The following is a 15,735-nucleotide window of genomic DNA, read 5'->3' on the forward strand; positions in this document are numbered from 1 at the left end:
CTTCTTTTCCCGGATCTAATTCGTGGATATTTTTGGGCTTTGGTCCGTTATTTTTCATGAAAGTTCATACCAATATAATGTATGTGCATTTTCAATAATAACATCACAAAAAGGTGTTCTTAGTTTTCACATGACATATTTAAGCATATGTTTTATTCAAAATTCAATAGAGATACGAAGAGTTGAAATATCGCACGTGGAATGTCCCACCTCCCATTCAAGTCACATATTTTTCTGAGATAACCATGAATTTCCTTTATTATAGTGTTTATACAAGCTTTGAATAGAACTGAATTAAATTTGAGTTGATGTAGATGGTCACCTGTCTACCCATAGTGCAACGTTTCGAAATACCAATATCACCTTGAAAATAGTTATAGTTTTCCCATAAGGCAAATATTTTGCAAATTTTCTCGGACTACAAATATTTTATTTGACATGTAGGATGTATTATTAAACTTGTTTCCGCGAGTCTCTTTTACACTAAAATGCAAAGAAAATAATAGGGTAACAGACAAAAAATAGTTTTGTTTTCTCAAACCTTCACAATTACATCGCACACATGAAATCAGCTTGAATATTAATAAAGATTAGCAGAGAATCTTATCACACAACTTAGAAATGGATAGAGAAATAGCAAGATAGATGTGAGTCGTGAAAGTTGTCACCAACATGAAGAAAGAGAGAGAGAGAGAGAGAGAGAGAGAGAGAGAGAGAGAGAGAGAGAGAGAGGGAGAGAAAGAGAGAGTGAGATAGAGATGGGGAGGGCATGTGAGGCCATGCCAGACCTTATTTTTATAGGTATATTATGCGATATATTGATTCCTTACATCCTTATTATAAATAATGTAAGTAGTAATTTTTGCGCCATAACCAATATAATCTAAATTTTGCAAAGAGCTAAATTTTCGCTAGAGTTTTGGGATTCAAAAATACAGTTTCTTTCGGTGATGCCACGAGTATAATTGTATGAGAAGTCTTATCTCATTACTAGGTGAATTACTTGATGAACTGTATAATTATATACCATCCAATATTTACTTCACGATTGAACGCAACGCCTAATCCAAGGGATAAATACATGAACTCTAGAAAAAAAAAATCACTATGAACGCATTATTTTGTTTTTGAAGTGAACTTACATATTGCTTTTTGAGAAATAGTTCAATTATTATATAGGTAATTCACAAAATGCTTTCATAATCGAATTCCTTGAATCACGTAGATGTGTTTTCATACCCCGATGTTCAAAATCGGTTTAGTTTTACCCCTAAAACACCAGTAAAGAAATACTCTGTACGTAACGATCTCGTTTTCAGTTGGTGAAAATTGATAAGCGAGGAATAAAAACACAAAATGTTTAATATCTCCGCCGTTTGGGAACGGATTTTGACAATCTATAGCTTGTTGGAAAGGTATTTTCATAAGCTTTTCGTTTCTGTTTAGTTTGTGCGATATAATTGCCTTGTTCGAAAGTTATTCGCTTCAAGTCACCCCTGTTTGGACAAAACTACCCATATCTCAGAAAGTAAACAACATATCGAAAAACAAAAATAATAGTGTCAAATGGGAGCGTTAGGCCTTTCATTTAAAACTAGTTTCATTAAGATCGGTTCAGCCATTGCTGAGATAATTACATGACATTTTGTACATACATACATACACACATACACACACAGACACACACATACAGACATTGTCTCAATTTGTCGAGCTGAGTCGATTGGTATATGAAACTCGGCCCTCCGGGCCTCGGAAAAAGTTTTCAAAGTTTGAGCGAATCCTATACATTTCTTTTGTAAGAAATGTAAAACCGTGTGGTTGTGGTCTTTTAAATTTTTGGAAGGGGCGTCGTTCTGAGATTGAGTACACCGTTCCCACTGAAGTCCCCAATTACCCGAGCAAATTCTCATAGGCTCAAACACAATACAACCCCATAAAAGACCATGAATATGGTCCGCTTCAAATTTCACAACAATCGAAACACCATAAAACGGTCTAAATAAACCATACATACACCAAAATATGATTTTTACATGGGATCTACCGAACTATCGTGATGGTGTTTTCATGGGTTGATCCCATTACAAACACCATATAGTGGGGGTGAATCTGGACCGCGAGCATGGGGGTATTATGGGTTTTTCCTTTGCTCGGAAAACTGAAACTTGTTGTTGTACAGTTCATAATTTCGTGGCCGTTTGTATGCTGACGCTTGCGACCGCGTTTGTAAATTCATAGGTGCTAAAACCATGACTTACTCATCGGGAGAATTTCATGATTGCGAGATCATGAGCATAGTTGTGCATGATTGATCGCGTTTACGATCGGATTTGTATTATCGCGACACGCTCAAGCGTTTATATGTTATTGTGCGCCTTCTTTTTATCGCATGGGCGCTCGTATGTCGCATATGCTAGCGCGTTTGTAATATCGCGTGTTCCTTTTTATGACCGTGTAGTCGTAGTAATAATAAAATGAAAGGGAAGGATGTTGATATTGTTGTAAGTGTACGTGATACTTTACAATGATTTGATTACCTTAAAATCATTGCAAAAATTTAATAATGTTAATAAAATTGAATGGGATAGAGATGCTTATCTATCGAGGTCCCAGTGGGCATGCCACTACTTCAACTCAACACATTTCGGTGATACAAACCTCTGAAATTCACGCTATCTGTATCGATAAGAGTATCACCCATCCGCCGCAACATAATGATTTCTGAACTTTACAGTTCAGCAATGGCCCGAAAAATAGCTGAATTGTACAGTTGAGCGATTGGGCGCAAAAAACAGCACTTTGAGCTCGCTCAAGCGCAAGGGCATACTTTGCGCCATTTCCCATCGATAAGAGCAACCCCATCAACTGGTGAAATTGACGAAAAATGCATTGTCAAAAAATTCGTTTTATTCATTCTGTTCTCGTAACCGGTAAACGGTACGGCTTCGGCCAATTTTGCGCTAGTCAAGGGTGGGAAAGTCTGTGTTGCATGACTGGTTCCTATGTACACCATAAAGCGTTATCTCCACCAAATTGTGTTATGGGATGGGTCTTTGATTCACTTTTCATTTGCCTGCAGCTATGCCGAAAAGAGCAGCAAGTGCTAGGGAAAATTCCCACTTCAGGGATGGAAAGCTGAAAGGGATACAAAATTGAAGTTTTTTTTTGGGGTATTTAACTTTATTCCGCATGGCGTTTTCAGATTTCACCGGAGCACACTTGAAAAAAAAAATTCAAATTCTACTATTAATAATTATACAACCAATTTTTCACCTCTTATAATTCGCAACATATGTTTTATTTCAGATCATTGGCAGCAATACGAGTCACAAAATGTGCTAGTCTTAAAACTCAAACTTTAAATAGTTTCAACTTCAACTCGTCTACCGAGTTCTACATTCAAATGAAATCACGCAGGCTGCAAAGTGCGGCAGACACAAGCGAAGAACATTATAGCAGCAGCAACCAAATCTACCGCCAGCCCTCACATAGCCAACCTTCAGCCACCGCCTCCACTCAGCCGCTCGGGGCACGTCTTTCTCGAATATTAGCAGCAGCAGCAGCTAACCGAAGTACGGCAGTACCCAGTTAGTAGGTTCACAGGTGAAATATTAAGCACAGGAAAACGGAAGCCGGAGAAATGTTGCAAACGCTGTCCCCAGGCAAAAAGCTAATCCCGCTTTTGATGGTCGAGCTGGTCACTCTGGCAGTTGGGTACGTATCCTCGGATCCGTCGCCCTCGAAGTATAATCCTAATGCAATTCGCATCAACAAATGCTGCGAAAAGTTCGAGGTTATGCTGGACGGCAAGTGCACCGTTGCGGAGACCATCAATGCAAGTGAGTATATGTATAGGTTATGAAAAGTAGTGAAGAGCGATGGTTAGGTGTTTTATTCAAAATTATATAATAGATAAACGTCATTTGAATATAAAAGGTTATACTGAAATAATGTCATAATTCGATTTGTTGAATATGAGCAACCGATAATAAATGCCACAAAGGTAGCCAATCTTCCTAAACCCCGATTGAAATAGATCCGAATGTAAAAATTGAATGTAAACTTCAAAGTAAAAATCGAACTGAAATCGCCTAACATAAGAATTGCTTTAAAAGTTTTCATCCGAAAATGTCGACAAGGATGAATCTTTGTTTTGATTTAACCGAATCATGCAGCGTCCCAATCCAATTTTTATGGTTCAGGTTTATATCCGATTTCTAAATTTTACGATATATATTTAAAACCTGTTTTTTACACAGCATTTTCTGTTTTACCGACTTTAATTTTCGGTCGCTCAAATGTCATTCAATATTAAATCAAAATTTTACCAATAACTTTTTGATTCAGGAAATCGAAAAAACAACTCGGTGGTGCTACTATTTTACATCTTTCGCTGAGAACGTAGTCGGTTGGGTCGAGATTGATTCCGATGTCATTTTTCGTAATTCCCGTCTGCTGAGTGGTTTCGGCATCAAAATCACAGTTGACTCAATTTATTACCCCTTTTCACAATGAAGAAGGGCTGTTATCTCCAAGGCCAGAATTGGGTAACACAAATTAAGGACCCTTCATGGTCACTAACAATTCGGCGACACTCGCCGAACTTCAAGAGGCCACCTTCTTCGACTGCAGGAAAATAGCTGAGGTCGCTCTTCCTTGAAATTTACTTTATTCTTTGAATTTGTGCATGCCGGTACACATCACCGTGCGGATTTTTAATTGGAAAATTAGGCAAACATCTAAATGGTGTCGAGCACCAAGATATAATGATAGGGATGAAATATAGCGGGAAGCTTAGAGCGAGAAAAACCTCCAACAGAAAGAAAAAGATAAAAAGGAAGCTTGCAGCGAAAAATCGCTTCAGTCTACTAAACTCGCGCTAGGAAAAAAGCAGCAACTTTTCCACTCTCGTAAACATTTCGTGCGTTTGTCCTTTTTGTTGAAAAGATGAAGCTTATTGAAATTATCTTTTGCAATTCAGAAAGGCTGATTATCTTAAGAATAAATAAGAAGGAACGAGATAACATAAAAGAAAAACTCTCCAGACTGATCCATAACTCATTGATATACATCCCCAATAATGACACACAGTAGAAACATCCTCCGGAACGCTAAAACGGGTCACGAGATCATCAGATCCGAACCGTCGTCATCTGTTTGAGTTTTTTTTTCTTTCCATTCCCCGATGCTACTGAATGATGGGCAACAAAAGTTTCCCTGCCCTAAAATATCCTAAAACCGCCGAAACATTATCAGCTCCTCCTTGAGCTAGTGTCACGAGACTACCCCGACAAATTTAAACGAAGCTACCCAGTTAAAAGAAGATGGGAGGAGATTTAATTACGGCTGGAAAAATATCGTTGTGCAACGCTAGAACAGGGAAAACCCGCCCAGGACAGAGTCAAGCGCTCGCTCACTTTGGTGCCTTCCACATCGTGGCGTAATATAATGAAACTTTGTGTTGGAAGAATTTTCGGGCAAATGGAAATGAAATTAAGAGTTGTTGATAGAGTTAGTGGTACCGGGAGTGAAGCACTCTAAAACGAAGTACGATAGGAAACTAATTGGATAGACAGACGTGAAATTAGTGAAATGACATTTATAGTGTAAACAATTTTGCTTCTCTTTAAAGGGGTAAGGAATCTATGGTGAAAAAAATTCTCAAAAAAAAATTTCAATTTTATTTCTCTGCAACATTGATGAATGCATCCGTGAGCGACGTCACCAGCAGTATAATTTATACGAGCTCGCAAAAGCCACGACATACCAAAGAAACAGTAATTATCTGGCTGCATTTTTTTTATATACGCAGACTTCAGTATATTGCCTTTACAGCGGGAGCTGGAAATTTTCTCGAATTAAATGTTTCTGTCATATGTACATACGCAGGCGAAAGAAAGAAGAGTCGTTCAGAATCACGGTAGGGAAACGAGTACAGAACCAACGAATTATGATGAATAATAATGAAAAATGAAATATGAAAAAAAAATGAAAAATGAGAAAGGAAACAACAGGAATGAAAAATTCTTAATTCAATATTCTACATACAAAATTCTAAATCTAAATTCTCAGTTCTAAGTTTTCAATTCCAAATTTTAAATTCTAAATTCTGAATTCAAAATTCAGAATTCTGAATTCTGAATTCTAAATTACAAATTCTAAATACTAAATTCCAAAGTCTAAATTCTAACCGTGGAATAAAAATAAAAAAAAAAGTATGAGAAAGAGCAATAAAAAGAAGAAGTGGGGAACGCTACCTGAGAAATTGAATCCACAATAAAAAAGAAATGTGAAACGAGAATGGAAAATTAAGAAATGATAAAAATGGCAATTGAAAAAAATTAAGAAAATGTGGTAATGAAAAAATGAAAAAAGTTGAAAACAAAAATAAAATTAAGGCACCAGCAATACAGTGAAGATTCGGTTTTACCGTCCTCGATTTTATCAGCTTCTTGACCCAATTTTATCAACCTCATATGAAAATGCATTTGATGGTCTCTAGCAAATGAACCAAGTCAAATTCCAGTAAATCCAGAGCATATGATTCTTATCTTAAATATGCAAAATGTACAAACATAAAAATATTACAATTTAATAAATTTTGCGTTGTAAGACCCCCTTAAGGAAAATAAATACTAAATCATCACAAAGCGTTATGAAGCTTTGCCTAGGGAAGACTTGTTTTACTTTGGTTTACTAAAAAAAGAAAAGAATATGTCCCGATTTTTTCAGCCTAAAATTCACCAAAGGACTGATAAAAACGGGGTCTTCACTGTATTCGCAATTCATATTTCAATATTAAAAATTAAAAAATTCCTGGATTTGAAATTTTTTATTCAAAATTTCGAAATTCCTGAATTCCAAAATTATTTAACCTTAAAATTTCTGAATTTTGAAGTTTTTGAATTTTAAAATCTTTTAATTTCAAAATTCTTGAATTTCAAAATTCTTGAATTTTACAATTTTTGAACATAAAAATTTTTGAATTTCAAAATTTTTGGACTTCAAAACTTTTGAATTTCAAAAATTATATTTCAAATTTCTAAATTTGAAATTCCAATATTTTAAATGTCACAGTTTGAAATTTCAAAATTTTGGATTTCAAAATCTTAAATTTAATTTTTTTATTAATTTTGAATATTAATTGCAATATTTTAAACTTCGACAATTTAAATTCCAACATTCTAAATTTCAGAATTTTACTTTTCAAAAGTTTAAAATTGCATTTAAATTTCAAAATTTTATTTTTTTCAAAAATTTTAAATTTCAAATATATTGATTTCAAAAATATTAAATTTCAAGATTTTAAATTTCCAAATCTTAAATTTCAAAATTTTAAATCGCAAACTTTTAAATTTCAAGATCTTAAATTTCAAAATTTCAGCTAGGTACCAAAATTTTGAATTTCAAAATTCTAAATTTTCAAAACTTTAAATCTCAAAATTTTACATTTCCAAACCTAAAATTTCAAAATCTCCTACTTTTAAATTTAAGTATTTTAAATTTTAATTCCAAAATTTCAGTGTAAAATTTCAAAGTTTTGAAATTCCAAATTTTGAATTTCAAGATTACAAATTTTTAAATCTCAATATTTTAAATATTAGATTTCAAAATTTTAGATTTCAAATCTAAAAATTCAAGAATACTATTTTTTTTTTAATTTTAGATTTCAGGATTTTAAATTTCAAAATTCCAAATTTCAAAATTATATATTCAAAAAATTAACATTTCAGTATTCAAGAATTGCAAATTTTTATCAAAGAAACTTTAGATCACAAATTTTGAAAATAAATTAAATTTTTAGATTCAAAATTTTAAATTTCAGAATCTCAAATTTTTAATTTTCAAGATGTTAAATTTTAAAATTTTAAGGTTCAGAATTTTAAATTTAAATATTTTAAGTTTCAAAATTTTAGATCTCAAAATTTTCAATTTCAGCATTTGAATTGTCAAAATTCAAACTGTTTAATTTCAGAGCTTTTGAATTTTAAAATTTGAAATTTCCAGATTTAAAATTTTAAACTTCAAAATTTTAAGTTTCAAAATTTTAGATCTAAAAATTTTAAATTTCCATATTTTTAGTTATTTTAAATTTCAAAATTTCTCAATTTTGGATTTCAAAATCTTAAAATACAAAATTTAAAATTTCAGATTTCAAAATTTAAGTTTCAGGATCACAAATTTCAAAATTTTAAATGTCAAAATTTTAAATTTCAAGATTTAAGATATTGAATTTATCTTAAATTTCAAAATTGTTGATTTCAAACTTTTAAATTTCAAAATTGTAACTAAAAAAATTTGGATTTCAAAGTTTAAAATCAAAATTTTACATTTCAATGCTTCAATTTTAAATTTCAGAATTTTAAGCTTCAAAATTTTAATCATCAGAATTTTAAATTTCAGAATTTAAAATTTAAGATTTTCAATTTTATAAATTTACAAATTTTAAGCTTCAAAATTTTTGATCCCAAAATCTTAAATTTTAAAAACCTAAAATTTAAGATTTTGAGATTGAGTTTCAACATTTTCAATTTCAGAAATTTAAATTTCAAAATTTTAATTTTCAAGATGCTTAAATTTCAAAACTATTTATTTTCAGAATTTAAAATTTTGAGATTTTCGAAACTTCGAATTTAAAAATTGAAAATTTTAGAATTTTATGTTTCAAAATTTTAGATCTAAAAAATTTAAATTAATTCATATTTGAGAAACTTTGAATTCCAAAATTTTAAATTTCAAAATTTTAATTTTCAAGATGTTTAAATTTCAAAACTATTTATTTTCAGAATTTAAAATTTTGAGATTTTCGAAACTTCGAATTTAAAAATTCAAAATTTTAGAATTTTATGTTTCAAAATTTTAGATCTAAAAAATTTAAATTACTTCATATTTCTGAACTTTGAATTCCAAAATTTTAAATTTCAGAACTTTTAATTTCAAAATTTTGATATCACAATCCTAAATTTCAAAATTTTAAACTTCAAGTTAAACTTAACTGTTAGTTTCAAAGTTTTAATTTGTATTTCAAAGTTTTAAATCTCGAAATTTTAAATTTCAATGCATCAAATTTAAAAATTTTAAATTTTAAACTTCAAAATATTAAACTTCAGAATTTTAAATTAAATTTTTAAAGTTTCAGGATCATAAATTTCAAAATTTTAAATGTCAAAATTTTAAATTTCAAGATTTAAGATATTGAATTTATCTTAAATTTCAAAATTGTTGATTTCAAACTTTTAAATTTCAAAATTGTAACTAAAAAAATTTGGATTTCAAAGTTTAAAATCAAAATTTTACATTTCAATGCTTCAATTTTAAATTTCAGAATTTTAAGCTTCAAAATTTTAATCATCAGAATTTTAAATTTCAGAATTTAAAATTTAAGATTTTCAATTTTATAAATTTACAAATTTTAAGCTTCAAAATTTTTGATCCCAAAATTTTAAAAACCTAAAATTTAAGATTTTGAGATTGAGTTTCAACATTTTCCATATTTTTAGTTATTTTAAATTTCAAAATTTCTCAATTTTGGATTTCAAAATCTTAAAATACAAAATTTAAAATTTCAGATTTCAAAATTTAAGTTTCAGGATCACAAATTTCAAAATTTTAAATGTCAAAATTTTAAATTTCAAGATTTAAGATATTGAATTTATCTTAAATTTCAAAATTGTTGATTTCAAACTTTTAAATTTCAAAATTGTAACTAAAAAAATTTGGATTTCAAAGTTTAAAATCAAAATTTTACATTTCAATGCTTCAATTTTAAATTTCAGAATTTTAAGCTTCAAAATTTTAATCATCAGAATTTTAAATTTCAGAATTTAAAATTTAAGATTTTCAATTTTATAAATTTACAAATTTTAAGCTTCAAAATTTTTGATCCCAAAATCTTAAATTTTAAAAACCTAAAATTTAAGATTTTGAGATTGAGTTTCAACATTTTCAATTTCAGAAATTTAAATTTCAAAATTTTAATTTTCAAGATGCTTAAATTTCAAAACTATTTATTTTCAGAATTTAAAATTTTGAGATTTTCGAAACTTCGAATTTAAAAATTGAAAATTTTAGAATTTTATGTTTCAAAATTTTAGATCTAAAAAATTTTAATTAATTCATATTTGAGAAACTTTGAATTCCAAAATTTTAAATTTCAAAATTTTAATTTTCAAGATGTTTAAATTTCAAAACTATTTATTTTCAGAATTTAAAATTTTGAGATTTTCGAAACTTCGAATTTAAAAATTCAAAATTTTAGAATTTTATGTTTCAAAATTTTAGATCTAAAAAATTTAAATTACTTCATATTTCTGAACTTTGAATTCCAAAATTTTAAATTTCAGAACTTTTAATTTCAAAATTTTGATATCACAATCCTAAATTTCAAAATTTTAAACTTCAAGTTAAACTTAACTGTTAGTTTCAAAGTTTTAATTTGTATTTCAAAGTTTTAAATCTCGAAATTTTAAATTTCAATGCATCAAATTTAAAAATTTTAAATTTTAAACTTCAAAATATTAAACTTCAGAATTTTAAATTAAATTTTTAAAGTTTCAGGATCATAAATTTCAAAATTTTAAATGTCAAAATATTAAATTTCAAGATTTAAGATATTGAATTTATCTTAAATTTCAAAATTGTTGATTTCAAACTTTTAAATTTCAAAATTGTAACTAAAAAAATTTGGATTTCAAAGTTTAAAATCAAAATTTTACATTTCAATGCTTCAATTTTAAATTTCAGAATTTTAAGCTTCAAAATTTTAATCATCAGAATTTTAAATTTCAGAATTTAAAATTTAAGATTTTCAATTTTATAAATTTACAAATTTTAAGCTTCAAAATTTTTGATCCCAAAATTTTAAAAACCTAAAATTTAAGATTTTGAGATTGAGTTTCAACATTTTCAATTTCAGAAATTTAAATTTCAAAATTTTAATTTTCAAGATGTTTAAATTTCAAAACTATTTATTTTCAGAATTTAAAATTTTGAGATTTTCGAAACTTCGAATTTAAAAATTGAAAATTTTAGAATTTTATGTTTCAAAATTTTAGATCTAAAAAATTTAAATTAATTCATATTTCTGAACTTTGAATTCCAAAATTTTAAATTTCAGAACTTTTAATTTCAAAATTTTGATACCAAGATCCTAAATTTCAAAATTTTAAACTTCAAGTTAAACTTAACTGTTAGTTTCAAAGTTTTAATTTGTATTTCAAAGTTTTAAATCTCGAAATTTTAAATTTCAATGCATCAAATTTAAAAATTTTAAATTTCTAAATTTTAAACTTCAAAATATTAAACTTCAGAATTTTAAATTTCAAGATCTTAAATTTCAAAATTTTCAATTTCATTTAAAATTTTAGAATTTTGGATGTCAAAATTCTACGCTTCAAAATTTTTATTTTCAAAATTTGGAAATTTCATACTTTTAAATTTAAATTTAAAGTTTCAAATTTTATTTTCAAAATTTTAAAGCTCAAAATATTCAATTTCTAAATCTTGAATTTTAATTTTAAATTTCTAGCTTTTAAATTTAAAAATTTTGGATCTCAAGATTTTAAATTCTAGAATATTAAATTTTTAAATTGCAGGATTCTAAATTTCAAAATTTAAAATTTGGAAATTTTAAATTTGAAGATTCTAAATTTCAAAATTTTAAATTCCACGATTTTAAATTTCAAAATTATAAACCTCAAAAATTTTTATTTTAAGATTCCAGATCTCAAAATTTTAAATTTCAGGCTGTTTAATTTCAGAATTTCAAATTTCGAAATTTTAAGCTTCAACATTTTAAATTTCCAGATTTTAAAGTTCAGAAATATAAAATTTCAGAATTTTAAGCTTCAAAATTTTAGATCTCAATATTTTAAATTTCAGCATTTTAAATTTCAAAATTTTAAGCTTCAGAATTTTAATTTTGAAAGTTTTAAATTCCTGAATTTTGAATTTCGAAATTTTATATTTGAAAATCGCAAATTTCAAAATTTTAGATCTAATAATTTTAAATTTCAAAATTTTAAATGAATTTCAAAATTTAAATATCAAGATCTTAAATTTCAAAATTTAAAAAAATTTAAATTTCAAAATAGATAATTTCAAACTTTTAAATTTTAAAATTTTAATTTTGAAAATTTGGATTTCAAAGTTTTATCACAAAATTTTAAATTTGAATGTTTCAAATTTCAAATTTTAAAATTTCTGAATTTTGAGCTCCAAAATTTTAAACTTCATCTCAAGAATATTAGATTTTTAAATTGCAGGATTCCAAATTTCAAAATTTTAAATTTCAATATTCTAAATTTCGAAATTTTAATTTTCAAGATTCTAAATTGCAAAATTTTAAATTTCAAAGTTATAAATTTCAAAATTTTTGCGCGTAAGTTTTGAATTTCAAAATTTTAAACTTCAAGATTTTAACTTCCAAAATTTTAAATTAATTTTAAACTTCAAAATTTTAAAATTTTAAATTTCATTATTTTAAATTAAAAATTTTTAAATTTCAATGTTTGAAAATTTTAATTTTCAATAAATTTCAGAAATTTTAAGCATCAAAATTTTAAATTTCAAAATTGTATGTTTTAAAATTTTGAATTTCATTCAGTCTTTTAAAAGTTCCTCACGCCTCTTTCACTGCTCTGCGATCGACACTAATGATACCGATGTTATTCGCGAAGTTGAGAAGCAACTGAGATTTCGTGATGATTTTGATTTCATTGTGCACTATTCTGTCTCTAACCTGTTTCATCGAAAAGCCATGCTTAAGCATAATCTGTCACAGTTTGTTTTGTTCCACTGAATCGTACACTTTGAGATTCACACATAGATAGTGTTGTATTCCCGAAATTTATCCAGGATTTGTAACAGGGTAAATATCTGATCTGTTGTTGATCGTCATTTTCGGAGTCAGGGAGGGGGGGGGGGAGGGGTGACTGCAAAACAGAACATGGAAAAGTATATGGTATATGAGCCCAGATCGAAAGCATTCAGTTCTTCGTCAGATCATCCCGTTCACGTAGTGCATTGCTTTGCCCAGCAGATCACTACTGAATTTTAGAAGTTGGACCGAGATTTCGTAACTTCTGGGTTTAACGTTCACATTTCATCTCTTCAGTATACGGCAGCAAACTTGATCACCACACAGGTGTATAAAAAAGTAAATATAAACGGTAACGGAAGACGTCCCGTTAGAACAAATGTTCTAATTCTAAGGAGGCTATAGCGAGATTGACACATGGCTCAACTAGTAAGCCAAGGTGAATGCACTTTGTTATATCTCTCTTTAGTATAGGGCAGACTATTTGACATATTGTGTTAATATAAAACGCTGGTATTATCGACCTCTACCAGTTTTTGCGTCTATTGGGAAAATGTATTCTTCCTAACATGTAAATACAGACTCGATGTCTTCGGAAAAGTTATGGGCAATACTGTTGTAAACCGCATTTTTCGAGAACACTAAAGCATTATGCATTGCAATATATTAGATTATCTATACTGGCAAACAAATTTTGTGAAACCTTTCAAGAAGTACGTTTCATATCTCGTTGCCCCCAATACAGCTTTGATAATTCCTACAACGAAGGGGTAGTTCAATCAATACCAAAAATATAGTTATTACACATTGGGAATTATCAAACCTGTGGTGTGGACACTTCGCGCGGAGTGACCAATATATAGACTTAGAAAAAAAAAAAGAATTATCCGCACGGGACTTGTGCGTGTTGCCTCAAATGCAACCAAGACGCTCCGAGCGATAGAAGAAGAAGGGATACCACAAGAATATGAATGTAGAAGGACGATGACACCCCACTGATTTCCTTCATTTCTTGTATTTTTTCCATGATGACAAAAAACTTTGCATTTTACCTAGCGGATGCTCATTAATTTGCCGGTACCTAGTTCCTGTTGACTTTTCATAAAAAAAAATTAACAAAACTCACCAGGAAGAGCACACAGTAAAAAAGAAAATTTAAAGTCCATTTAAAAGACATGTTCTGCACTCTACCACCCTCTCGCAATTCAAAGGCATAACATCAATTACGCTACACATTGTTCCGTCTAACTTTTCTTTTGAACACAAGCTCTTACTTTTTTTTCCTCCCCTAACATATGTGCTACGATACTCTTTGTTGAACTTATAAATTCGCTTGAAGTTTCCAGCACAATTCAACACAATGGCGACCACCAGCTGCATCCCTCCTCTTGGTACCAGTAGCTTTCTTTTCATTGAATGTCCTTTCCGCTTGTCGTTTCAGCTGTTTGGGTGCCGCAATTCACCGGCCGTAATGGCGAGCAGAATGTCCAGGTCGAAGCAGTCCGGTACGTCATCGGGGCCCCCGACTGTGGTAGCATGCAGAAGTGGCCCATATTTCACTACGAGAAGGTAGGTGTACTGCAGTTTATTTTTTTTTTAACCGAATGTCACGGGGTAGTATGTACTTGAAATAAACAAAAATTGTGACAATCGTCACGATCGGTAGCCCGTAGCAAAAAAAAACACACGTGTTAGATTACTTGTTCAAGCAAAACATTCATCGGTTTCATCTTTCTCCTCCACATCGCCCAAACACCAACAGAGCGAGGACAAACTGATTCTGTTCCCGGACGGTAAGGTGCGACACTTGATACTGGATCCGCACGCACGGGACGAACCGGAAGAGGAATGGGATCAACTCTACTCGGCCGAGCCACGGATGGAGGCGCCGTTCCAGTACGACTACGAACAGGGCCAGTACTGTTTGGACAAGGCACTGAGCAGCAACGAACGGCAGCCGGAGGGAATTTTCGCCACCGTGTGCTCCCCGGAAAAGGCAGTCCGGTGGACCGACAGTGACTTCCTGCTGCGCAAGATAATCAATCCCATCTGTCACGGGATCGCGATGATCATACTGCTGGTGGTGGCGGTGGTGTACTTCGTGCTGCCCACGTTGAGGTGAGTTGTAATAAGCAGACCCTACACGAGACAGGAATATTGTCAATAAATATATTGACAAGACTGCTTCAATCCATCAATCCCATCTAAATTCTACAGAATCAATATTTTCAAGATGACCTTACACTATCAATATATTGATCAATAAATGATTTATTTTCAATATTTCAACTCGTGTAGGGTCCGGCTATAGATGAAGAACTATTTTTTTGTGTTATTGTGTACACACTAGCTAAACAATCTGCTCGAGCATGCGCTAAAAAATTAATCTTTTCGAGTCGCCAATTATCGCTTATTATAAACCGAAGGATAATTCCAAGCTCACACAAAACTGATTGGTGCTATTAAAATACAAGATAAAAATTTTTAAAATGTGTGATGACGTGAAAAAAATATTGACAGCGAGATTTGGCACATTTCAATTAAGATTTCTGACAGCTCATTTACAACCACAGATGTAAAGTCAAACCAAAGGAGTTTGGTTTGTTTGCCTCACGAAATACCTAACCTCAACCGGTTTTTGCAGTGCAATTTTTTGTTTGTTTTCCTCGCGAAATAATTCAGCACCGTTTCTTTTTTAAAGGGAGTAGAAAGGTCAATAGCGGACTCTACACGAGACAAATATTGCCAATAAATATATTGACAAGACTGCATCAATCCCACTGTTAGGTGGATTAAAACCGTTTTTGTTTTCGATTATGAGCCTCGAAAATACGCTCGATGAGCTCTAGCAGAATAACCAGCTCATATTCGAGTAAATCCATTCATGAGCACATTTTTCTTATCTTATAAATGCA

General features: G+C 30.0%; 2 protein-coding genes across 5 annotated transcripts in view; one reads left to right on the forward strand and one right to left on the reverse strand.

The window, feature by feature from the left end:
* The window catches only part of LOC131677072 (RNA helicase aquarius), a 323,960-nt gene that overhangs the window by 126,239 nt on the left and 181,986 nt on the right, over nt 1-15,735 (reverse strand). The window lies entirely within an intron of this gene.
* Nucleotides 1-15,735, forward strand: part of LOC131677075 (probable G-protein coupled receptor Mth-like 5) — a 219,638-nt gene that overhangs the window by 24,109 nt on the left and 179,794 nt on the right. For all 4 annotated transcript variants that reach the window (XM_058956639.1, XM_058956642.1, XM_058956640.1 and 1 more), the window contains exons 2-4: nt 3,310-3,842; nt 14,262-14,389; nt 14,583-14,938. In XM_058956639.1, coding sequence (XP_058812622.1) covers nt 3,644-3,842; nt 14,262-14,389; nt 14,583-14,938 — 683 coding nt within the window. In that variant the 5' untranslated portion in view covers nt 3,310-3,643. The remainder of the gene's footprint in view (nt 1-3,309; nt 3,843-14,261; nt 14,390-14,582; nt 14,939-15,735) is intronic.

This window comes from Topomyia yanbarensis, chromosome 1 (assembly GCF_030247195.1).
Source record: "Topomyia yanbarensis strain Yona2022 chromosome 1, ASM3024719v1, whole genome shotgun sequence".
NCBI lineage: Eukaryota > Metazoa > Arthropoda > Insecta > Diptera > Culicidae > Topomyia > Topomyia yanbarensis.